Genomic DNA, 26,219 nt, shown 5'->3' with positions numbered 1-26,219 from the left:
TTTAAATTAAACAGCAGTGCAGGGTGAGTTAAAAAAAAAAGAAGCTGAACCCAAACCTCCAAAAATATATTTCATATTTAAAAAAAAATATGTAGCACCAAAATAAGTATAATGACTGGAAAACCTATTTCAGAAACTACTTTTAGATAAAAAAAAGAAATTACTGAAATTGCTCAATCCGTTCAAATAATATCACCATTAAAACGCAATGACCCTAGAAACCTGTTTCGTCAAAAAAAAGCAATTTATTGTGCATCATTCTGACTGCTTGGAACAACGAAGAAATTGACACAGAATACTTGTTTCAACAACAAGCTCTAGTCATTAGCAATTCGCAAACAATATATGATTTATAAAATCCACTTTTTTTTTTAAAGATGGGCCTTCAAAAGAACTTTGTTGAATATTTTTAACTTTTAAACTGAGGTTCAAGTTATTTCTCAGTGGTGATGTTTGACGAAGTTGCAATCAGGTTAGTTGTTCAATTAAGCACCGGCCGGCCAAGTTAAGTTTTTAGCACTTTTGTTGCAAACGAAAAAGTTGATGAACATTACTGACATTGCTCAGTGTTTTTAAACTACTTTACGGGCACGTACAATTCCTTGTAAGTTTGCATGGACATGGATATCAAAACTGAAAGTTTCGTAAAAAAAGGAACGGGAATAATATTGTATCAAGATCTTTTATCTACAAAAATGAATAAACTAGAAAGAAAAAATGCATTGTCGATGTCGTTTTTGTTTTTATGCCGTTCAAATGTAATGTAATTTGATCAGGGCCGGTTACTGTGCTTGCCCGCCGCGTTGTCCTTTTTTGAGTATCCTAAGGCAATCTCGTCAGTGTTTTAATAAACAGATCTATTTAACCATAAATTGATACAGCAACGGATTTGCTTTCTGAATGCAATGATTTATTCCTTCCTTTCTTTTCATCTTTGCCCGTAGCTGTACTAATAATGTTTGACTCGCCAAAACGGGCTAGTTCGACCATGGGGGAATAAACCGCCGCTATCTTGAGTTGACGGTCAGCTTTGCTAGGCTATCGTTTGCGCATACGAGCCAGCGCTTTCATCTGGCGCATGCATGCCTCGGCCGTTGTTGGCACGGATCTGCATAATTCATGTTCTAGCAACGTCATACGACCAGCTCATCGACTTGGTGACGTAGGCATAAATTATGATAAGTGTACCTTCCTCCCAGTGTGATACTGACGCTACCTTCTTACTCATTCTCTGACTTCGAACTCGAAGACCATGAACACGGAAGAGTCAAACTCGAATTAGTAATAAGGAATGGGCTTTAATTTGATTCCACTCCAGCGTCGTTCGTCATGTTGAGGTTTTCCTTGAATTTTTATGTGAGGTTTTCTTGCGAATGGGCCTATTGAAAACTTAGTTACTCTGTGACTGTGTCACAATCATAGCCGTGCCGCGCCGTAGTACTGGCACTGCGCGCGTCAACACGTCATTCACTCAAGAGGCAAGTTCAACTTCAAGTTCAACTTAAGGCCCTGAAATTGCACAAGGTAGGCCCTAAATCATGTTTTTCTTCCTTGCAAGTGCTACTACATGGAAGATTCCGCGATCGAATCTACTAGTTTTCTTAATATAATTTATGTTTTTAATCAAATCATATTAATTCATTTTCTTCTTTGTAAATCAGTGCATTAGCTTTGGAGGTTTTTTTTGAGGAAGTGTATATTTAGCCGGCTAGATTTAACCGGCTTTCTTCTAGTAACGATATTAAGCCAGCTAGATTGTACAGTGCCCTCTTTGACCTGTGTACGAGTAGGCGTACATTACAGTGTTGGAGCAAAGGCTTTGACCCTCAAGGCCAAGGCCAAGGCCAAGGCTTTGACCTACTCCTAGAACTATGAGGCTCCGCGTGAGCGGAGCCTCATAGATCAAGAAGCCCGCAAAATTGCCTGCAGCACAAAACATTAATAAAGTACAAAAACGTCCATCAAAATGCAGCCATTTCACACAGAACCGCTGCACAGTTTGCCCCTATACTCCGTACTTTATCTCTTGACATACTCACGTATCTTGTGCGGAACTAACATGGGTGGATTCTGTCGGTTTTTAGGCCAGAATGATGAAAAATATGCCCTTTCCGCACTGAGCCAACCTGACACTTGAAACGTGCACGCATATGATCGAGCGATGATTTTCGGTTCGCTCGGAGCGCGCCGCGGGGGGTACGATACATGCACTTGTACGCATGTGCATACTATCATTTCGCTTGTACCGTACCCCCCGCGGCGCGCTCCGAGCGAACCGAAAATCATCGCTCGATCATATGCGTGCACGTTTCAAGTGTCAGGTTGGCTCAGTGCGGAAAGGGCATATTTTTCATCATTTTGGCCTAAAAACCGACAGAATCCACCCATGTTAGTTCCGCACAAGATAGGTGAGTATGTCAAGAGATAAAGTACGGAGTATAGGGGCAAACTGTGCAGCGGTTCTGTGTGAAATGGCTGCATTTTGATGGACGTTTTTGTACTTTATTAGTGTTTTGTGCTGCAGGCAATTTTGCGGGCTTCTTGATCTATGAGGCTCCGCTCACGCGGAGCCTCATAGTTCTAGGAGTAGCTTTGACCCTCAAGGCCAAGGCCAAGGCCAAGGCTTTGACCCTCAAGCCTCGAGGCCAAGGCCAAGGCCTAACCCTCAAGGCCAAGGCCAAGGCCAAGGCCCTGTTTTATGAAATGACCACTGATATAGAACTAATTATAGTCACATGAGTGACACGTCATCACGCAATGGCGGATCCAGAACACAATTTGGGGGAGGGCAAAGAAATTTTGGTCCCCCCCCAAACAAAGTGGGTCAAAAAATTACGGCTTGGGCTTCGGAGCCCGCCTAAGGGCCCCGAAAAAAAATTGGATTCGAGATATGCTCTATGGTGCGATTTGAGGCAATTTCTGACCATTTTTACCGATGTTTTTTTGAGGAAAAGATGGTGGTGTACTCATTGCCTGCCTTTATTACGACGTCACATTAAAAAAAAAACGGTTTCGTATTTGTTTTTTTGGGGGGGGGGGCAATGGCCCCTTTTGGCCCCCTGGATCCGCCCTTATCATTACGAATTGCTCGTTACGAAGAACAACATTTCTTTAATTGCAATCAACATGCTCGCATAGGCCTACACCGTTTTATGACTGCACTGTATCTATTAAAGTATAAGTTCAGGTCTTCAATATGGTTTAACTAGACAAAATAATGATTTACTTCTATATTGACACACAATTCTCCCAATTGTATCAAAAGGGGATCCGAGAAACTGATTTGGGAATTTTTTTATTTGCTGGCCCAACTTGGTCAGAAATATCAGCATTATCTAAAACAGATACATGCAAATCTTTAGCACTTATCAGGGAGACATATACAACCAATCAGATCTATTCCATAGTTATATGCGCCTTGAGCGTCTTTTTAGACGGATTTTGGCGCTATATAAATGTTCTCTATTATTATTATTATATGCAATTAAAGTGATCATCTCACTAGCCCCACAAGTGTACGGAATATTTTTGCAGCAAATCTACTACAATGGTAACAAAATGTGATGCTACAAAAGTGGAAGTGTGCCCAACACACAAATCTATAGGGTGCTTCCCTCCTCCATGGTAATACGATTAAAACGGTAACAGCAAAATTTTGAACAGATTTATCTGGAAAATGCAAAAATCTATGGGCCTTGAAGAGCCTTGACTCAAAATTGCAAGGCCCTGAACCCTCAAGGCCAAGGCCAAGGCCAAGGCTTTTGCCCTCAAGCCTCGAGGCCAAGGCCAAGGCCCTAAAATCCAGCCTTAAGGCAGCCTTAAGGCCAAGGCCCAGCATCAAGGCACTACATCACTGGTAACATTACAAAAAGTATTAAATTACCATCATCGTTTGTGCACTATCGAGGGCCGAGTGGATAGTGTGTGTATCTCATGATTGAAATATCCTTGGTACAACTTCGGCTAGTGACATTTTTCGATATATTTTTTTCCATCCCCCAAAAAATTAAGAACATGCTTTTATTGTTTTAAATTGACTCAACATTTAATTAGGCCTACAGTGTATGACATTTTCCTAATCTGATTCTTGGCTCTGGAGAATTTTTTTGAAAAGGGAAAGTAAGTCTGAAATTGTAAAATGCTCTGATTCCCATCTCGTGAATACAAAGTCACAACTGACAGTGTTTAGGAACATTTGTAGGAAAAAATGTTGCAACCTGACAGCACTTCCGCGAGTCTATTGTCTATTGAAAGTCAAGGAAATTTTCTCTAAGCATTGGAAACAAAACTGGAAATGTTTCTCAGTCCCAGATTCATGTCTGTTCATCATTTTTGCAATGACTGACCTTCGTTGAGATGATATATGAAGAAAAAAGTGGCGTCAGTTTTTAAATTTGGTTCCCATTTGTATTTTCTGCATTCAGACAAACAACAAAGCCAGCGGTATAGAGTAACAGCCTGATACTCACTTCCTGATCACTGGAGAAGTCCCCACCATAATACCCAGCACCTGAAATGCTCCACCAACCATGAACGCCGTGATCGCATTGTGCCATTTCTGCGAGCTACACGGACCAAGCATTCTGTTCTGTACCCAGTCCTTCCACACCAATGAGGAGCGGCAGCCCACAGCGTTCGATGGCAAGAATGACCAGGGTGCGTCCGGGTTGTCGGGACACCCGTTGTTCCGTCGGTCCAGATCCACAGACTCAACCGTGTCCACTGCCTCCGGCAGTGGGGACCACAAGTCCCCCGCCTCCAAAACGGAACTTTGTGAGGTGAGCCATCAAGATGGTATTGCACTTGAAACCAGAGGTGTGAATCTGTGTCGAAAAATTGGGCGATGAAAATGAAAATGAAAAGGTCATGACATTTCTCTTGATGTTGCAAATTTGAAATACGGGGGGGGGGGGGGGGGGGGGGGGGGGGGGGGGGGGGGGGGGGGGGGGGGGGGGGGGGGCTGGACATCATTTGACACTTAAGTGGTGAGTGTTCGTAATGGAATCTTTATGCGTGCATTTGTACATAATGTGCCCATGGGTACAAGTCTGCCATGGCAATGGTCCCAACTATGGCAATGGTCCTGATATTTTGCAATAATAGTTGGGGAATTCCTAATTATCGTTGGGACTATCCTAACTGAAGTTGGAATTGTCCCAACTATAGTTGGGATAGTGCCTTAGTTGGGATGTAACAAGTCCATTAATTACAGTTGGCACCGTTAACTTTCAATTATTAATGTACTTTATTGTCACAATTACACATTTTTTGTTTAGCACCAAAATTGGGTCGGACGATCATATGCCCTCCCCCCTCAGCTGCCTTCTGCATATATATGTGACCCGCTCCGAAAAAAAGGGTATTAAGTCGCCAAAAAGTGAAATTGAGTTATATACATGGTTGGAAAGCCCACAACATAAGCTTTCATTCGGTATATAAAAGAGCTCCATAGCCCCTCCCCTTCTGGAGATATAACGTATTTGCATATTAATCACTTCCTTGGAGTTCGAATTACACAACTGAGAAAACAGGCTTTGAAATAGCTGGCTCTGATGTAGATTTGGGCACGATGCACTCAAAATTGTCGTATTTTCCCACTTTATTCATCGAAATCAACATGTCTGTGAATGAACCCTGAAACTTTAGGTATTAAAGATGTCATTCATAAAAAAAATGAAAATCACATTTTGACAAAATTTTCACCCTCTCAACATTGAGCGGGCCATTACACGATAATGCACAGCGCGACTTAATACCCTTTTTTGTGGAGTGGGTCACATATAGGCTCTGTGGGCCAACAAAAGAGGGCGCGTTTTTACCACCTTTGAGAGCTCCGTGGACAGGACACACAGCGTGCGCGTATTGTACTGTATGTATTTGTGCACGAAGTACGCACAATTTCCTGAATGTGCAAATTAGCTATAGCCACCGCGTCTTCGTGTGAGCGTCAGACGTCGTCGGCGCACAAATATGTTCAAATTCAACCTGCGATGGTCTCCGAGACGTATCCCCACCTCCAATAACTTTGGATCATTCGAAATATGCAGTGTACGGATCGCGAACCAGTATAGGTCTCCCCAACTCTCCTTTTCTGGCAGTTGATTGGGTACTTGTGCACCTAGCCCATAGTAATTGTATAAGGTGAATCCCTGCTGTTTACCAGTCATGACCTTTCAGCTCTCATCCCATGACCTTTCAACTCTCATCCCGTGACCTTTCAACCTCTCAATACAGGCGTGCAGGTCCTTCCAGCCCGGCCAGCCAAACTTCATCAGCCACGACCACGAGGTTGGAATCAGCTACATCAGCACGCAGTACCCACAGAACCCTCAGATCTTCACTATGGTCAGGCAGGCTTGCGTCCGGAGCCTTAGCTGTGAGGTATGAAAGAAGTGTTGTATAGTCAAGTCCGTCACAAGTCCATCACCGGTCCAGACACAAGTGAATCAGCTCCAGTCGCAAGTCCAGTCGCAAGTAACCGGGGATGAACGATAAGCTTTGTCTCATTTCATTTTAATTCCGTTTGACTTGACTCGGGACTGCATGACTTGTGATCAACTTGTGAGGACTTGGGAATGAGTTGCTGAACATGTGTGCCATTTTGTGCTTCAGAGCAATATTGGCCGCAGAAACAGGGCTTTTGTTTGAGTCTGCCATTTGCGGTTGCTGCTACTAGAATAGACCTTATAGCTTAGTCTAGGGGCTAGACATTGTTATGGTTTGATACGCGAAAACCCACCGCCGCGATAACCCACCGCCACTAGAGGGGGCTATCACGACATACCAATATCGCCCGTGGACTTGTCGGGAACAACGTCTAGGGAATCTGCTGAAATCTCCCCCCGAAAAATGGGGGAAACTAGTGCGCATGCGCGACTTCTGCAGGCAATTACGGTCCATTTTCAGTCCCACACATACTACACACAACAAAAGAGCTGACCAGTGAAGTTGCACAAAGGTCTTGCTGCATCTTTTATTGCACTGGAAGAAATTTGAGAGTTTGCTTCGGAACTACTATAATTTTTTTGAATTGCATGCTGCATATATTAGGCCAAACAGGTGTGCACGCATTACACAACCTATACAACATTCCCTAGACGTTGTTCCTGACAAGGCCGTGGGCGATATTGGTTGGTTGTGATAGCGCCCTCTCGCAGGGGCCGGTTGTCACGTATCGACCATAACAACGTCCAGCCCCTAGACTTCTGATAGCTAAGTGTGTGTACAAGTACGAAGTGTGAAACAGTGGAATGGCGGATAAAGGTAATACAGACAGTTTAATGTACGTGTATGCGTATCCTTTCGCATTCAAAACCTTTCAAATTCCTCATTCTACAAAACTGAAGGTTTGCCAAGGTCGGGAGGGCCCCATCTTCTTCGGGGACGAGCACCACGGCTACGTGCTCAGCTACACCTTCTTCATCAAGGACAGCCACGCCCGGGGCTTCCAGCGCTGGTACAGCGTCATCGTGGTCATGATGGATCGCATCTTCCTGCTCAACTCCTGGCCCTTCCTGGTGGCCAACATGCGCTCCCTGATCGACGAGCTGCAGGCCAAGGCCCTCAAAGTCTACGAGCAGGAGCAGTCAGAGCACCCGCAGCGGGCAGAGCGCATCAACCAGGTACCGATTAAGTCTAGGTTCAAGACTGGGTTTGGATTGTCCTCTCCTAATGCGGCTGGTCCTGATCCTTTACAAGCATGGCCAAGCTACAACAGTTGTAAAGCATAAAACAGGCCTCGTAAAATTTTTAAAAATGTAGTTGCCCTTCGGGCAGGGGTGTTTGTAATCTGGTTGTATTTCTTGGTTTTTAATGTTTTATTTATATTGGTAAGTGTCACCATTGGATATTAAAAAAAACTTAAGGAAAAACTCAGAAAAAAAGTGAAGAAATTTGGGACGTGGATTATAGAGTCCAGCACAGTTCCAAAGCGCAACGTAGCGCCCGTAAAAAGTGTGATGTTGGTAATCTACGAATAAAGCAATAAGGGGTGTCAGCCAAAAGGGAACAGTGGTCAATCTCAATCTGTACGTACGGTCCAGCTACATCATGCAGCGACGTTTCGCACATGTAATGTATGTAGGCAGCGAATGCATTCCTTTATGTACGTGTGTTTCCAATTATATTACGACTGGACCTTCCATGCGTGCATGCAGAGCGCCTGTACTGTACACACGCACGCAGCCACGGCCGGTCACACACGCTTGCAAAATGGTGACAGCGCAGCAGCGTAGTACCAAATGTCGATATTATCATGGTTATTGTTCAACGCTTTGCACATGTATGGGATTCTGGAAATTTTTGAAAATCCCATGGACTAAAATAAAGTGTGAAAATGTGTGAGTATTGGTGAAAAAAGTGGTTGTTGGGCAGGCAACCTGGAACTTTTGGTTGTCTGACAAAATATTGTGGTTTTCCCGGGACGTCTGACAACTGATTTTGCGAGCCCTGTACAAGCTAATTTTGTGTGTGAGCTGTCTCAGAATTTCTGGGGTCCTGCTGTCAAAGTTCCCAAGACTGATTCATCTTGTTGGTAGTGCGCCCGCTACAACTGCAGTAGCTTGTCCATGCTTGCAAGGGATCCGCAGCTAATTTCACGAAAAAGTCCCCCTAGCGCCTCAATTCATTGCGCAACTTTTCAGTTGTGACAATTTCATGAAAATTTCGAAATGCGCAAGTCAGTGACGTGTGCAACAAATTATGCCGTAACTTGCGCAATCATTTTAGGTGACGTTATAGCTGCGGAGTATACATAGTAACTGAAAATGACCTATTTTACCTGCAAATCGTGATGGTCCTGGAGCCTGTTATTGTACAACTCATCAAGGTTGATACAGGGCAGACACCATGCCTGAGCCGTCTTAAAACCTTAATAAATACCTTATGAAGCCATCAAATGCCTCCAACTTGCCACTGCATTGGATCATAGTTAACACAGCAGCTTGAAATCAATCTGGTCTCTTCCTTCAAAGTTACCCATGTATACCTAAGGGTCACGACAGGCAATCATAGTAAAGTGTCTTGCCTGAGAACACAAGCACCATTCAGGGTTCAAACCTATATACCACCGCACGAGAGTCTGACAACATAACCTAAGTGTGTCACTCAGCCTCGCAGAAAAAAATACATTGCCTAAATTCTTATGCATAAGTGAAACACTGTGTTTGGTAAAAAAAAATTTGCAGGAGTTTCTGGCCCCGGGGGATTTTTACCGGAGGCGGAGGGGCGGCAGCAAGACCTTTCGATCCCTCTTAGAGCTGACCAGAGACAAGAACGTCTTCCGCTATCTGCACATGGTCTTCGCGTGGATACTGAAAGCCGGCGGCAGCAGGATGACGGAAAAGGTCCTGGAGGGACCGCCCAAAGAAGAGGCTCTGATTGACTTGGACAACGAGGAAGGTTGGTCCTACCTCAAAATTACAAAGGAATAATTTAAAGACAAGGTTTGCCTAGTCAAACTGGACTCAAAAGTTTCAGTTTAGTTACTCATTTATAGTCGGTGTCTCATTGACTCGGACAGTAAGTAAGAGGATAGGCTGACCCTTCGGATTCAGCCAAAAAAACAACAACAACAACAAAACAACGCTTGCTCATTTTGAGAACAGTTCATATAATAATAATAATAATAATTTGGGAGGCTAATCATCCTTACTCGCAGCTGGTATGCTGAATTGCGAAGGACGCGGCTACAACGTGGTCGGGCCGCTGGCACGTAAAGGCGCCTATGGCTGCCGGCCACATCGACCCATATATGACCACGGAGCACAGCCTGAGATTGGAAAGTGTTTGATTTTTCCAGAGGAAGGAAAACCGGAGGACCCGGAGAAAAACCCTCTTGGCACAGGGGAGAACCAATGCACAACTCTACTCACATGTGATCCGCGGCCAGGATTCAAACCGTGGTCACCTTGGTGAGAGGCGAGCGCTTTACTCTTAAGCCACCCATGCCACCCAAATGGAGGGATAGAATAAAGACACATGGGTACAATCCTCTCCCCTCCCACCCCCCCCCCCCAAAGGACAAGTAACCATAGCAGCCATTAAAAGTCTTTGTAAATTTTGTATTTGTTTTGGGAAACCAATTTTCATGATGAAATAGAAAGGGAAAATTTGGTAGCAAAAACATTTGTTTTAAATTTTTTTTTACAGAAACCGAGGAAGGTTTCATCAAGGTCTCCACCATGACCATGGACCCCGATCCAGCGGGAGGGACGGCGGAAGGCCCAACAGCCATCCAGGACAGCCGAGAGGAGTGGCAAGATGGCGGGCCATCTGTCAAGTCATTGCATCATCTCAGACGAGTAAGGCCGCGTCAAAACCTACATGGCTACGGCTTAAAGTTACACATGCGTCTATGGAAGAACGGCGTAGCCACTTCCCATAGACACGTGTGTTACAGCTGGCCGTAGCTAAGGCCAAGTTCGCGCAAGGACTATAGTTGACCAATGGTTAACTAACGTTTGCCAGAACTCTGTCTAGTCGACGGTGGTTGACTACGCTAGTCGACTATTTAGAACCAACCTACTGGGGTTGGTTGCTTCGCTGGTAACCAATAGCCGCGCACATTCATAACGCTAGCAGGGAGCCAGGATCCAGAAGTTTTGCGATGACATTTTGACCAGCGTTTGACTAGAGACGTTCACACGTTGCTATTAGTGCGCAGGCGTAAGGTACGTCACAAATCAACCACTAGTCGACTAATGGTCCTTGCCCGAACTTGGCCTAAGTAAAACGGGTGTGGCCTTTGTGCGCAATTCTTGTGTAGGTTCTTAAAATTAACCAAGTTTCACATAGCCTTGGTCAAGGCGTTCCACGATAGCGTCCGATGATTGATGGCTGGCCTCTAACCATAGCCGTGCACTATTACTCACACGTACTGTACACGTGTAAAGCGCGCTCAGAGACCTCACATGGCTAGGCTACAATATGCAAATCCGTTCGTGCTAGCCGAACGTCTTACAACAACTGTTCACCTTGGCTTATGTTTTTCTTTATCTTTTCACCTATTTCCAGCGACGACCAATAAAGATGAGATTATTATTCGGTACTTGGTCATGGAGGCTCATATGCTACATGGACATGGAGCTGGATTGTGTGGCTACATTCTCCAATAAGTTTCGAGTCCAAACATAAACAAACATCCAAGTACAGTTGACTCAGTTATAACAAATTGCACAATGGAGCCTTGGTCCTGACTGTGCATTTGTGTGTACAATGAATGGGACCGGCACTCTCCTTTTTAACACACATTTTGGCCTAGGTCTTGCTGAGTTTGGATTGTCCATTTTATTTACAGCTATTTGTGTTCTGTTTCAGCTCTTGGGCAGTTTGAATTTCCACGATCTTGCCCACCACGTGCTGATTGGCAATCAGATCATAGTCAGGTGCACCTTCAAGAGCACCTTGCGTTCCTTCTTTGAAGTTCTCAAGGTAAGCAAAGTACAACGTGAGAAAAAAAAATTGGGGTCCCCCCTCCCCCAAGTTTGCCCCACACCTTTTTCCCATGATTTACTGATGGTATGTTTAACAGTAGAATCTGAGTAGAAACTGTTTGAAGGGACCTATTGTGTTGCTGTTCAGGGTATGGGCTCCGTGCGCCACTTTTGAGAGCCGTGTGGACGGGACGCAAAATGTGCGTACTGTACTGGTTGGCGCGCGAAGTACGCACGACTTCCTGACTGTGCCAAAGCTATTAGCTAAAGAGTCTTCGCGTGAGCGTCAGGCGTCGTCAGCGATGGTCTCTTAGACTAGCCCCCACCCCCCAATAACTTTAGATCATTCAAAATACATAGTGGATAGATCAGGAACCAGTCTAGATCACCCCCAACTCTCCTTTTCTGGCCGTTGAAGGGGTACTTGTGCACAGAGCCAATGTTGTACATGAGTGTGCATGTATAATGAACAGCATGTTGGGAAAATATTTTGCAGTTCCCCTCCCCCCCCCCCAAGAAAAACTTTTTCTTTGCTTATTATTTGTTCCCAGTTTGGACAGTCTGGTGCCCCTACTGATGTCCTGGTTATATTGCATCTTTGATACTGTAATTTCATTGGTCTAGAACGGCCGAGTGTCCAGTCCATAAAAATAACAGTTTACTCCATATACTCAGCGTAGCATGTAAATTACCTCTGCGTTGCACACACGAGGGCCTGCCCGCGTGCCTTGCGACTGAGAACTGTGACCACGCTCAGTCTCGTGTCCAACAGGAAAGCTCGCAGTTATCAAAGGTTACATTGCGGCGATTTGACTTATTTCTTGCATAGTAGTTACAAGCCTTTATCTTTTTAACTTACTATGGGCTCTGTGTGCCAACGAAAGAGGGCGGCCTTTTACCTAGCAACGACGTCCTATGTGCTGGACATTTCACTGGTTGACGCGCACCGTTTCTTGTGTGTGACCATAACACACGTACACCAGGGGATTTAGTTGTACTACGTACAGGCAGTGCTAGTGGTGGCCGCGCGTCGCGGCAAAATTGCAGTCAGGCAAGATGGCGTCGGTCGGTCACCCCCAACTGTACTTTCTTTGCCGGTGAGGGGGGTACTTGTGAACGGAGCGGATCGGTACAATGTAAACAACAAATTGATGACTGCTGTGATGTGGGATGTGTCATTTTTAACCCACTTGAGCGTATAGCATCCTTGGCTTTGTCTTGGGTGCTACGCGCCATATCCCACATTAGAGCAGTCAACAATTGTAAAATGTGACATAGCAAAGGAGAGGTATATGCTTGTTACTTATTATTATCTTTTTAATTTTTCAAACTTTTGTCTGGTACCCAGACTCTTTTGCCAGTCGGCTGCTGCCACATCATCACCCACAGCGACCACTACGAGGAGTCCTTCAAGTGCAACTTTCTGGGTCTGTCCCCGAGCACCAGTCTGCCGGGTCACATCAAGTCGTCGGAGTTCTTCATCCTGTTGGACATCATCAGCCCCAGCCAGTCGCCCAGGGAATGTGAGAGGGTCGTCGTCAAGGAACCTGACCCTTTCCATGGGTTTGGCATCACTATGAGTAGCACGGGGTCATTACCAGACAAAGGTAAGGCCCATTAGCCGTAACAGAACTCAACCCATTAAACCCCAGCAGCATGTAATGTTGGAATCTGTCAGGATGGGTACAGTACCACAACACTGACAGTCTTTTATATTGGGTTGGCACACCTTCAGAATCAAAGTCAGAAATATGTGTGTGCAGTTTCCCATATGGTGTTGGAATTTGCCGGGATGGGTATGGTTCCTTGTAAATCATGCTAGGGAGTTAGTGTTAAAGTTGCATTCCCCATGCTATTTTCAAGTTTCAGCTAAAAAAAATAGAATTTTTTTCAATTGCTATTTTTCTAACATTCCAATAGTTCACAATTCACTTTTGGATGAGACAAAGACCGAAAAAAATCGACCCATGTTTAGTTATTGAGTTATTTCTTGACACTTTTCAGTTATTGGTTGTGAAACAATAATTCCATTCATGTTGGGTAGTCTGGTTCCCGCCCTACAATCAGTATCGATAACGTACAGGCTGGGAGCCAGTCTGCTTGCAAAGCAAATGTGTTTGTGCCCAAAACAAAAACGCTGTTTTTCAGAGGTTTGCAGATGTTAAAAAAACAAGTGGCCATGTTGCAAGAAGTCTTGCATGAAATCGATGAAAACGATCCCTGCCGGAGCTGACAAATGCGACGTCGAAAAATGCGACACCGATGGCACATCTGAAACACCATTCTTTTGATCAATTTTCCGGGGACAGACAGACAGACACCACGAAAGACAGACAGACCGACAGACAGACAGACCACCAAGAGACATGTTGAAGCTCCTGCCAGAGCTTAAAAAGGAAAAAAAAAGGAGCATTTTCGTTGGGAATAAAACACACAAGTTTAAAATGTATTTATTGTAACAAATAGAATTTGTTGAATGCGTCATTCAGGGGAATGCATCATTATTCATAAAGTCAAGTCCCATGGGGGACTTGAACTTTCGTCCTTTTTTTCCCAATTTTTTTTTTTTTCTTTTTCTTCAGCACCTACCATTCTGACCAAGATCGAGAACGTCTTGGACAACAGAAACCTGAACCAGGAGGTGATCCACACCTTCCTGGTTGCTCTGAAAGAGGAATGGATGAAGTGAGTCATTCTTTCATGATGTAGATGAGTATAATTCCACGTTAACATGTGTTAAATTTAGGGGGGGGGGGATTCTTTCGTCAAGTCTGTGTTGTTATTATGTGACATGGTATGTGAGAATCAGGCACTTAAGTTTGGGCAAGAAGTCCATTTTGAGTTATTGCAATATTAGTAAAATGTAGACCTTGCTCTTTCAAATGCCGCTTTGGTTATCGAAATTGTATATTAAACAGCAAAGTTATTAAAATTTGAAGGGTAGTTCGAAATGTCATGCTAATTTTTTGCAATTTCAAAAGAAAATCTTGAACAAAGCGTAACTTTGTGAAATGGTATGTAACATTTCAGTTTGAAACCTTAACAGGTCTCCCGTTTAAAACATTAGTAGCATCAAAACATTTTAAAATCTCAAAATTGCTGAAAATCACTCCCATGTCATTTTGCTGCTGTTTCTCAATTCGTAGCTCTGCCAAATTGTTCCTAGTTTTGAATACCATGCCACATTTTGTGCACATTGCAGTTTATTTTTGTATCACACAAATTTGACAGATATGAACCATTTCTTGTGTTTGGGTTTTTGTATTTTGCAATATACAGTAAAGTCAAGCTGCTTTTCAAGTTCACCCGGGCCGGTTCCCACACCGAGGAGGAGACGGAGCGACTGTTGGAAATCCTCAAGGCCAAACCCGAGGACAAATCTCTCCTGAAATACTGGATCAACGGCCTCAGCTCCCAGTATCGCTCCCATCTGCTCACCACTTCCAGCATGGGTGCTTCCAGTTCATGAAGTGAGTTTCATCCTGGAGTATTATTGGTTGGCTGGCAGTTTGGACGTGGGAGATTCCGAACCGGAATATCCGCACCGGAATCGATAAAAAATCGATTCCAATCTGGGAATAGGAATCATGATTCCACCTTTTTGAGGAATCGATAAGAATCGATTCCAAACTCGGAATCGGGATCGTGATTGCACCTTTGTAAGGAATCAATAAGAATTGATTCTAAGCATGGAATCGAAATCATGATTCCAGATTTTTAAGGAATCAATAACAATCGATTCCAAACTCGGAATTGGAAAGTAAAGTTTGTGTTATTAATGTTATGTTCTTTACAATTCGGCTGCTGGCGGCGAAAAAAGATATGCGTGTAATAATAAACCAATTATGAATAATAATAATAATAAAATAATAAATCATGATTCCACCTTTTTGAGGAATCGATTAGAAAGGATTCTAAACTCAGAATCAGAATCATGATTCCACCTTCTTGAGGAATCGATTTCAAACTGCAAAGATGAAACTTTTCCGATTTTAATCGGAAATCCGACTTTTTGAATTTTCCAACGAAATTTCCGATTTTTTTACAATGTGTCCCACAAAATTTGATTTTGTAACGATTTTTTCACAAAATATCATTTTATTTCAATCATAATTTGGAAAAAAAGTCGATGAAAAGTCGATGGAAATGGCACGTTAAAATCATCGTGAACGTAGTTTTAATCTCTTTCACCAGTCGTTATTGGAGTGTTCAACGGTAGAAACACGGGCCATAACACTGATCGGAGCCTTTTCCGGCTGGACAAAAGGTTAAACATTGACGGAAAAGTCACTGTGTCGCACATGCGTGCATATACAAAGATGATATACAATGGTTCCAGCGTACCTACGTACCGCACCGTCCGCTAGCACATGGCCGGTCGGGAATGAGTGGCCTCGTGAACGGTGGATAAAATCCATTATGTTGTGCGATTTTCGGAGGTTTCGATAAGATTCGACTCCAAACTTGGAATCAGAATCATGATTCCACCTTTTTGAGAAATCAATAAGAAATTATTCCAAACTCTGATCGGAATAATGATTCCACCTTTTTGAGGAATCGATTGCGAATCAGAATAGTAATTCCTGCGTTTTGAGAACCAATTATTCCAAGCTCTTATCAAATCATCATGCCACTTTTTTTGAGGAAACGATAAGAATCAATTCGAATCTCAGAAGTGCCAAACATTTTTAGGCGACTCAGACATGTTCAAAGATTCCACGATTCTTTGAAGAAAGATAAATTATATGGCCTGAATAAATTTAATTAAATGTAGATTTTATTTTAAATGAACGAAGAAAGGGGTTTATTGCACTGTGAAGGCATTTATTTTTCATGTTTGTCGTTTAAAAATCAGTTGCAAATACTTTTGATTGTCTTGAATTGTGTGCTAATACTAATTTTTCAGAAAACCTATTTTTCAAAAAGAATTTTTTGGAGATAGATGAATCATGTTCTACAGAGAGATTACAAGTCTTAATAATCTCTAATGAACAATTAATCGCTATTCACACAGACGCTTTATAGATGGAGGTTTTATACCAATGTTATTTTTGCTGGTGACAACTGCGATTCCAAATAGAATCACAATTCCTTGACAGAATCAGAATCAATTCTAAAAATGCTGGAGTTACTTAGCCCATAGCAGTTGGTTAGTGGTGAAACTCATGTTATTTTAGTCGTAGAATTATTACTCAACAATTTCGAAGTATTGGCTGCCAGACAATAACTTTGTTGTCATGGGGTAGGCTGGTTCCCGCCCCACAGTCAGTATAGATAATGTCAGTCTGCTCAAAAAGCGGATCTGTGTGTATCTAAAATGAGATCCTTTTTATTTCATAGTGTTGCGGACGTCCAAAAAAGGGGAAAAAAAGGATGTTTTTTGTAGCAATAAAACATACTTGTTGAAAATTTATCGATAGAAAAAATATCGAATTTATGGAGAGCACGAGGAACGCAACTTCAAGGAAAATGTATTATTTATCAGCTGTTTCGGCCTGTAAAAGCTGCAGTATTGCGCGATTTTCTTCATCAATTATGTCATCGGTTTGCCAAGGACACAATAACAGACACCCACTGGATTATCAAAATCTGGAGGTCGCCGTCTTTGGACGAGTGATTACTGAATCTGCTAGCATACGTGACCTGTCACCACGAAATGAGCACGAATTCAGAAATTTGCCCTTCACCGACGTATATACACTGTAATACTCAGTGTGTTACCTCCCGAGTGAAAGTTGGAAAAAAATCACTCGGGTGGGACTCGAACCCACAACCTCCTGCTTTCTAGTGCAGACGTCTTACCACTCGACCACCGAGCTAACGGGATCGGCTGGCCGGTTCGAATCTGATGTATATAGCAGCGGGTACCGCATTAACTATTCATATTTTTCCAACTTTCACTCGGGAGGTAACACACCGAGTATACAGTGTATATATGTCGGTGAAGGGCAAAACCTAATTTTTTTTTTAGTTTGTGGGGCAAAGTCAAAAACTGAGGGGGTGGTCGATGCGTCTTGTTCTAAGTTTTCCCTATTTTTTTGGTTTTATCAAACATCTTTCCCTACTTTTTTGGTTCTTTCTAACATCTTTCCCGTTGTACTAACTCACTTCACTTTACTGCAATACAAAAGCGGGACTTTTAACTTCATTTTCTAAAAAATTTGTTTGAAAACGTTGTTTTATTTGGCAGTCTATATTTCTGTAACTGAACTCAGTACACCCCAAATGTTATATACCATTACAAAGATTTTGTTCTGCAGAATCTAGAAATAAAAATTAATAAGTCCCACTTCATGCTTATTTTGAGTCGCCAGGACACTGTTTTGACATTTGACAAAATGGAAAAATGTTCAACACTCTAAACCCTTTCGGAAAGTTGGCAAAACCAGAGTTAATATGCACTTTGCATTGCCAAAGGATTAAATTGATTAAAAAACAAAACAGTTACAATATCTCTTCAGACATTGAGTGCATGTTACGTTCATTTTATTTGGTTTAATTTAGTATGATGTAACTTTGTACATAGCATATTATATTTACAACTTCTCCATAATGAATAAAATTTATATTGACAATTTGTGAAACTTCATTCTGATAAAAATTGGTGTTTTCTTATGACTTAATTGTGCCCAAAACGCTAACACAAATTTGCAAAACGAGAGAGCACACAGTGAAATCCTGAAATGACGTCAGGAATGACATTTCATTCTTACGAATTCAATCCAATCTTGGTTCACATTAAAACTGAGAATATTAAAAGTGAGAATGGTAAAGCATAAACCTACAAACAAAAATCACAATCGCTAGAAACAAAAATCTGAAGAAAAAAAATGAAAGCACACTGTTTTTAATTTTAAATATAACATCTTCCTTCGAAAAAAAAATAACTAGCAAACACTGTTTCACGTGGTGGTTAATCAGAAAATATCTTATTGTAATAATAATAATAATTGGCGACAAAACTGCTAATTCTAAATACCTAACATATTTTATCACAACGTAATATGTGTAATTATTTAATTGGAGTGACACTCAAGTAGTGTGCAACTCGTGCAGTTTTTTTGGTAATATTTCATTTTGATGGTCAAGAAGAAAATACAATGTTCTTCCTCACCTCCTGGCATACTGTTAACAAACCAATGGGGGTCTTGACCAATATTGACCCAAGTAATAACATGGTTCAGAATGCAGTGCCATATACCGTCGTTAATATTTAAGTCACTGTAACAATTTGCACAAATTCCATCTGTGTTACTGTAAACAGTTTGAAAAACGAATTGCATTCGCCCGTATGCACAGGATGATTTGTAAAGTGCACGAAGAACTATCCTATGGGTTGTTCTGTTTGTAATTTCTACTTTTAACTTCTCACATTATTTTGATTTGCACCATGTTTCAAACTTTGGACAGTTTGCCGACTAATATTCCTCTTGTGAAGATCTGGTGTGACCAAGTAAACACTTCATATTTCGGCCCTTCTCATGGCAAAAGGCATATCTTGAAAAAAAACCCCACACATTATCAAGAAAAATTGCATTAAAAGTTCAAGGTCTTCTATATTTTCTCTTTGGTAATCAATTATGCCAATATCGCTACCACAGATTGTAAACAATGCAAAAAAATATGGTACAAATTTCAGTTTCTTGTTGTGATTGGGGTTTTTTTGGGGGGGTGGGGGGGAATTTAAAACCAGTTGCACCGTTTGACCATGAGAATACTAATACAGGTTGGTTCATACTTCAAGCGAAAGCAAGTGCGAAGCGAAATTCATGTCATCAACAATGGTGGGCGTGCTTTGAACATAATTGTTGATGTCACAAATTTCGCTTCGCTTTCGCTTTTGTGTGAAGTATGAACCGGGCTGACGAATGTACTCGTACTCATACTCGCAGGGCCAAAAAAATTACCTATGCTCTTACTGGTATCTTATTCTTTTTTTAGGAAAAGACATTTTTTTGGTACGGTATTGTTTTTTGGCATTCATTTAATACCCATATTGACATAAAAATGCCTGTGAGAGAATGTGTACCCACAAATATGTGCTTGTAGGCTATTCATAAAATAGTCATACTCGTACCGGTACTCACACACATTGAAATAATTTGTCTTGTACTCGTACTCGCGGCAAGGTACTTGTACTCATGGCAAAGTACTCATACTCGTACTCATGGAAATATACTTGACTACAATACTGCCGACCAATCAATGTTCTGCAGGTCCAAGTTTCGAATCCCACTCACGTAAATTTCTTTGTTCAACATCAGATTGTGAATTTCTAAACTCTAGATGTCAGGGTGGGACCCAAACTCATTGACTTTTCCAATTTCATCCTCACCACTTTGTATACTATATTATCAGTATTGCCCAGACATGTACAATCCCAGCAAAGATGCCAAATGTGGCGTAACGCCACAGCTGCTAGTAGCGTGCAGGCTGCACCAGCCACGCATAGTACATGCCTCCATCTGGATTTAAGATCGGACACAAATTCCAAAAAACAGATATTTCCCCCCCAAAACGCTATTTCCATGGAGGCATAACATCAACAGATCCTCATGCTACAGACCGACTGGATGTAGAGTCTTGTGTGAACTTTCGGGAATAACTTTGCTTATGCAGATAGTCTGGTTCCATTTTTTGGTCTACTTCTCATTAGCCTACTAATGATCTGCTATCTTCTCCGCCGTATGGAATGTGAAACAAACGTCCACACCACGACGATGGCCGCAAAGACCCCAAACATGGCGTAGCGGTACAACTGCTTGAACCGTGACGGCAACTCCAGCAACGCATAGTGAAGGTTTCCCGATTCGTCTGCGTAAAGCACAAAAAAAACCTGAATTACAATTAACAACTGGTTATTTTCTTAATTTACATGATTACAAATAGACAAATTTGCAACCACCTCAGTAAATGGCTTTAAGATTTCAATAGATTGGCCTATCCGCTCCGTTCACATGTTACATGCAGCGACATGGCAGTGGGAATCTGTGAGATCAAGTCCAGCCTGTTGAGTTTCAGTGAATGTGTCCTTGGGCAAGACACTTTATCACAATAGCTTTTCCTCACCGGGGAGTAAAATGGTTCCCTGTGCAACTCGAGATGATTTTGTTTGAATAACCATTTGTAGAATCCCATGGTCCACTGGTTACAGTGTTTGACTCATGTGCGGGGGTTGGAACCCTGCCAGGAACATAGCGTTTGTGCCCTTGGGCAAGACACTCAACTTCAATTGCCTGTCGCCACCCAGGAGTATAAATGGGTACCTGTGAGGGAAGGGTACTTACCGATGACTGCTGCAGCGTACGCCATGTGTCGCACACCCATCCGGTAGCTGCATGTTGGGACTCTGTACTCCTCCGTCTCGAAACTCTCTTCCTCCGGTGTGAGGTTAGCGATGGGCCTCTGCTCGGTTTTGTAGACCCCCTTGTAAGTGCCCATCAGCTTGGAGAGGCGGTGCTTGACAAAGCCTGACTGTGACGGAGAACGGGGTTAGGAATTGGGGAAGAGAACATTTTAAAGGGGCCATGCAATGTAACTTTTTTGAATGCAATCCTTGGAAATGCAGCTTTGTGTCCCATTAACCTTAGTTTAAATTTTCGTTTGGCCATTTCCAAGGGTATTCCGGAATACGAATTTCCATATTTATGAGCAGAAGTGTGATGCCATTTCAGGCAGAAACCTCAATGTTACAGCTATTTCAGCCCAAAAGTTGCCAGAATTGTTGATATTTCGCTGTCGCTTTTCTTTGGTGATTCGTTGTTGTGTCAGTCCACCGCAGTAAGCCAGTGCGCAAAATTTTCTCACAAATGTTTTCAATGAGCAAATTTTAGGGTTCACGATTTGAACAGAAAATTCCTTAAACTGAACATCGTCTTCCTGAAATGACATCACAGCAACAGCACCCTCAGTTGTCCGGAAAAGCAGGGACAATTTGTAAAAGGTTTTATTAGAAGTGCACTTTTCAATGAAATTAATCAAAAAGAAGTGTCAAATGCAGAGCTTTTATTCGGACAAAGTGAGTGATTCTATACCCACAACTTGTCCGGAACTCGTCCCAGATATGAATTCAGACGGGCCCTAAGAGCTAAGACGTGTATACAGGACTTCTGCACTGGTCTGAAAACTTACATGATGCGAATGGGCACTGAAAGCATATTGAGGTCTGAGCGTACGCAGGACCTGTGGACAAACCAAACCAACTTTGTCAATTACTGCAAATAGAATAATCACATTATCATAATAGAAAAAAAAAGTCCATTAACTTGACCCCAGCAGTGCCCATGAAGGAAATCTTGGTCCACAGAAATTCACAATTACAGTCGCACATTGTGTTTCATCCAGAAATATTGCACCTGGGCCCGATTTCATGGCTCTGCTAACCACAGAATTCCGCCCTTACGATCACAACTTTTTGCTAACAGCGCTAGCAGAAAAATTTTGCGTAAGCAGAGCATCCTTAGTTATGGGATGTACGTATGCGCAGAAGCCAAAATTCCTCGCTAAGCAGTGAAATATGGTTACCGTAAGCACAAGATTTTCTGCTACAATAAGCAGGTATATTTTTTACTAACAGTAAGTAATTTCATGGCTCCGCTTTAATACTATAGCAGACAATTTTGTGCTCATGGTAAACGTATTGCACGGTTAGCAAGAAATTTTGGCTTATTTGGCTTAATTTTGTTCTCGAAAAGTCATGAAAAGTTTAAGTTTTCAAAACGTATGGTGATGCAGATATCACAACAAAGTGGTATCATTGCAGATTTAAGTCCATAGGCAAGACACTTACCCCAATGTGCCTGTACAGCATTGAGCTACTCATGCCGACATGCGACAGGACTATTCTTACTGAAGACTCCCTCGATTCGTCGGCCATCTTTTCCAGTTCCACTTGCAGTAATTCATCTTTTTCTTTGCCCACGAAATGTAAATACGGTAAAAAATCGATCTGTGGAGAAAACAATTCAAAAAGTAAAACTAGGATAAACATAAACCAACTACAGAGCCCCAACAAATTAACTGCAAGGATAGGAATTTGGGCTGTACTATTTTTAGTGCGACAAGCTTAACCAGTTCGCGCCGGGATTATTTTGACAGTGACCGGACCCAGGCACGGGATTGTTTCTCATGAACCTCGATGCCAGACGGGTTCAGGCCGTCATCTGTGGGTAGCACACCCTGATATTTCTGGCCTCGCTCGCTGCAAGCGGGTCGCTGGCAAAATATTTCCAGCCTCGCTCTTTGTGTGCTTATCCGTCATCCGTTCCAAATACCGCAAAACCGTTGCATGTATACACGACATCCGACGCAAACTGGTTAAAAAGAAAGTGTTAAAACCCCGGCCCTGAGAAATGGAAAGATGAATCTTTTGGGATACCTTGAAGAACGCAACGTGTTTGTAGTGCACCGCTTCCGTCACGGGGCCAAAATGTTTCTCGAATCGTTTTCTCTTGTCGTCTGTCAGGGGGTCCGAACCTTCTCCGCCTATGTCATTGTCGCCAGAGAGGTGAATCACAATAGACTGGAAAAGGAATAGGAGAAGAACGATTGCTGTAATGAAGTTTTCGATGTTAAATAAACCACCTTGGGAACCGACTGGGTGGACAAAGAAATTGACTGGAGCGGGGTTTGAACCTGCGACCTCCGGTATACCACACCGGTGCTCTACCACCTGAGCTATCCAGCCCTATGTTGGCAGTCTATAATGTGTTGATTTTTTGTAAGGCCGTCAAACTTTTAACACTTGACTATTCATGGCTCCTTATTCCTAACAATTGGTGCATGGAATTGTATGACTCTTTTATCCTTGTAGATGGTAAATATTTGCTTGTTTGTCTGTTTAAATTTGGCAAGCCACACACAAGCTTTGCCTTTTCAGGTTTGCCACCTCTACTGGCCGTTATTTTGCTTTTAACGTTAATTTTATTAACCCTAACTCCATAGGCCTTTTTGCTAGGATGTAGCCTCAATCCTGCAAAATCCTCCAATAGGCCTCATGGAAAAATGGCATAATAGCCTCAGTCCTGCAAATTCTTCCATTATTTCTTGAATATGGTCCGTGGAGGGGAGACCACTGCCTAAATCCTGCAAAATCCTGCAGCAGTGACTGTCAATATGTTGAGGCTTGGCCAGTGACATCCTGGAGCAGAACGGAGGATTTCAAGCATAATCCAGGCCTATATTTATGCATGGCTGAGCAAAAACAACACAAAGTCCGGCTCAAGACCTTGACAAAATGCATCCTCCGAAATCAGTAACGCACTTTTGCCACGTAACCTCAAGCCTCCAAATTCCTCCACTTAGACAAAGAGGATTTTGAAGGATTCGGGGCGGTTAGGGTTTAATTTTGTCATATACATATAATAAATGTCTTCACTAGACGGGATTTTTGCTAGTGTTTGTACAAAGAAAGTATAGCCTATTAGGAATCACCTTGATATGATCAGGAACAGCAAAGAGTTTCTTGAGCCTCTCTGCGTATATTTCAAAGTCAGCGTCGGAGGATATACTGCCCTCGTCGATCAGGTCTCCCATTGTCACGACGACGTCTGGTTTGATGTATCGTATTGCCTCGTGGAAGTACTTCTGCAGGTACACGTCTGCGTCCCATCTGTGCAAACAAAAAAAGGAGAGTTGGTTGTTTTCCTAGATTGTTTTTTTACCAACCTGACTGTTTGTGGAGGAAATCCTTTCCCTAATTTTCATACCTTGTGATGTACCCTAAAATCGCTGGCTCGTCCTGGTAGCCCTGTATCTGGGGGTCGCCCACGAACAAAATCCGGACAGGATCCTGAGGAGGGGTCCCCGTCTGCTCTGCGTCCGCCGTGCTCGCTGTCGGGTGCAGGATGGAGTGCCGGGCCCCCGTCCACTGGTTCTGCTTGAGGAGGTAGAACTCCAGGTACTCGTTGTAGATGATGAGCCCCAGAGCGCTGACCATCAGCATGGTGTAGCAAGAGGACGGAACAAACTTCTGCATGATGATGAATGGATGGCTCTGCCCTGCATGTGGGTGTTTCTTTTAATTAGGGGGAGGTAACATAAGCAAGGTAAGTAAATCATTACTATTGTTGATATCAGATTATAACTGATGTTGATTTCTAGTTCTACACTTTGCGAAGCTCCCGGTAAAGCATATAATTCATTTGCGTACAGCAGTAAGTAAATTAAATAATAGTGCAACAACTGCATGCAGAATTCAGCAGAACCCTTCAAATTCGTACAAAAAAACCCACAAAAACCATCATATTTCACCCCGACAACAGCAAAAAAACTTATTTAAAAAAACGCCATTTGAGAAATCAGTACAGATCAAAGATTTAGAGGGTGGTGTTTTAAGTTGGAAAGATTTCCATATACGAAGTTCACTCAACACCCTGTGTACAAACCCTATGACTATGAGATTGGACTGAAAAATTCTAAGTCAACGTCAGTGTTTTCTAAGAAAATGCTTGTATTTTCTCACTGGTCAAATTGACTTTGATGACATGAAATTGCTATCTGGGGGCTTGTTAGTCAATACAGAGGAAAATTAGTGAACTTCTTATATGGAAATCTTTCCATGGAGCCATCCGCCAGACCCCCTAAAGCTACGCGGTCCTATTTCTACGCACTCGCATTCAATTTGTCATGTTTGTGTGAGACAACGCGCGCGCGTTGCAAGCGTTACCTGCTCAGCTGATTATGGATGGACACCACCATGGAAATTTCACCATTTCATCTCTTTATAACCATAACTTGCTCTATGCTTTAACTACCGAAACTCTAAGAACAATACGGCAGTCTTACCTTCTACGATTTTATGATGGGCACTTTGTCATTGTTTTTCAGCTAGGCATATTCGCCCGTGTGATGCACGATCGATCTGCTGCAAAAGGTTCAAAAGTCGGGGGTTGAGATGTAAATAACTAAAGGTCATGTGAACTGACACGTGACTGTCATCTGGGACCGATCAATTAAGCTCCGCCCACTTCGCACAAAGCGTGGCACCACTTGCGTCTCCCTCTCCGTCCATATTTTACTGAAAGGCCCCCCCCCTCCCCCCCCAAATTTCCTCTTTGTTTGAAATTCAGATTATTTTCAATTTATTTTGTGCTGTTATTTTCAATTTATTTTGTGCTTTTTTTAAAAAGTCAAATTTTCTGCTGGGAAAAATAAAAAAAAGGCATTTGAACGTTTTACAGAAACCAGAATCTCCAACATAAACATTAAAAACCACACTCTTGGGAAAAAAATGGTCCGGTTAACTTATCCTTTTATATGGGTCTTGTGGTTTTGCCGAAGTCAATTGAGCGTGATCGGCTGACTGATAAAAGGTTTAAACACATTACCACGAGCCAATGAGGTTTTGTACCGAAAGCTGGCCGACCACTTTTTGCGAGGGGTGCCGGTGAACGGAAAGCAGAATTGAAATTGGACGACCGTAATATTGCACCCGATCCTTTCTAACTGATGAGTTTGCTTTGGAGGTTTACGATTCATCCATATATGAGCCATATTTAAAGATGTATACTTCCCGTACTATTTTCCCCAGCACATATAACAGCTATATATACACTTTTGAATGAGCGGACAGACCAGCGACGTTACTACTTTACAAAATTCGAATTTTTGGATGCCGCAGGGTGGGTTAGTCTGTGCGCAAAATGAAAGCCCCCGGTTTGCAGACGCCCAGAATCGAAAAAAGGGAGTTTTTTCGTTTATAAACTAAACATATATCAAAATTCGTTCAATTAAAAATCTATTTTTTTTTTTATTAGGCATAATACCTTTAAAAATGTACTGTTATTG

The 26,219-nt window shown here is 42.5% G+C and overlaps 2 protein-coding genes and 1 non-coding gene across 3 annotated transcripts; 1 reads left to right on the top strand and 2 right to left on the bottom strand.

Moving 5' to 3' along the window:
• Positions 1–1,431: 1,431 nt before the first annotated feature.
• Positions 1,432–15,463, top strand: LOC119736003 (folliculin-like). Its single transcript, XM_038209988.1, has 10 exons — positions 1,432–1,524; positions 4,425–4,778; positions 6,235–6,381; positions 7,347–7,622; positions 9,186–9,399; positions 10,150–10,301; positions 11,317–11,430; positions 12,781–13,039; positions 14,015–14,117; positions 14,712–15,463. The coding sequence occupies exons 2-10, from the start codon at positions 4,530–4,532 to the stop codon at positions 14,899–14,901; spliced, it is 1,704 nt and encodes a 567-aa protein (XP_038065916.1). The 5' UTR covers positions 1,432–1,524; positions 4,425–4,529; the 3' UTR covers positions 14,902–15,463.
• A 2,438-nt stretch (positions 15,464–17,901) lies between these two features.
• On the bottom strand, positions 17,902–25,330 carry LOC119735741 (uncharacterized protein C630.12-like). The gene is made up of 8 exons (XM_038209658.1): positions 25,218–25,330; positions 24,140–24,447; positions 23,865–24,042; positions 22,810–22,953; positions 22,222–22,380; positions 21,564–21,614; positions 20,720–20,906; positions 17,902–20,246 (listed from the first exon to the last, which is right to left on the bottom strand). Exons 2-8 carry the CDS (start codon positions 24,406–24,408, stop codon positions 20,104–20,106), a joined length of 1,131 nt encoding a protein of 376 aa, XP_038065586.1. The 5' UTR covers positions 24,409–24,447; positions 25,218–25,330; the 3' UTR covers positions 17,902–20,103.
• Positions 23,046–23,118, bottom strand: Trnat-ggu. The gene has a single exon. It is a non-coding gene; the product is annotated as a tRNA-Thr (tRNA).
• Positions 25,331–26,219: the final 889 nt, after the last annotated feature.

The sequence above is a fragment of the Patiria miniata genome, unplaced genomic scaffold, assembly GCF_015706575.1.
Source record: "Patiria miniata isolate m_02_andy unplaced genomic scaffold, ASM1570657v1 HiC_scaffold_29, whole genome shotgun sequence".
Classification (NCBI taxonomy): Eukaryota; Metazoa; Echinodermata; class Asteroidea; order Valvatida; family Asterinidae; genus Patiria; species Patiria miniata.
Note: the sequence above shows the minus strand (reverse complement) of the source record. Positions and strands in the feature narration are given on the sequence as shown.

What these genes read in the sequence shown, in the direction of transcription:
- LOC119736003 (XM_038209988.1), top strand. Translation starts at nt 4,530, where the DNA reads ATGAACGCCGTGATCGCATTGTGCCATTTCTGCGAGCTACACGGACCA. An exon ending in TCCGGAGCCTTAGCTGTGAG is followed by an intron (nt 6,382 to 7,346) that starts GTATGAAAGAAG and finishes ACAAAACTGAAG; the next exon opens with GTTTGCCAAGGTCGGGAGGG. An exon ending in CATTGCATCATCTCAGACGA is followed by an intron (nt 10,302 to 11,316) that starts GTAAGGCCGCGT and finishes GTTCTGTTTCAG; the next exon opens with CTCTTGGGCAGTTTGAATTT.
- LOC119735741 (XM_038209658.1), bottom strand. Translation starts at nt 24,408, where the DNA reads ATGCAGAAGTTTGTTCCGTCCTCTTGCTACACCATGCTGATGGTCAGC. An exon ending in ATTTTAGGGTACATCACAAG is followed by an intron (nt 24,043 to 24,139) that starts GTATGAAAATTA and finishes TTGTTTGCACAG; the next exon opens with ATGGGACGCAGACGTGTACC. An exon ending in AACACGTTGCGTTCTTCAAG is followed by an intron (nt 22,381 to 22,809) that starts GTATCCCAAAAG and finishes TTTTCTCCACAG; the next exon opens with ATCGATTTTTTACCGTATTT.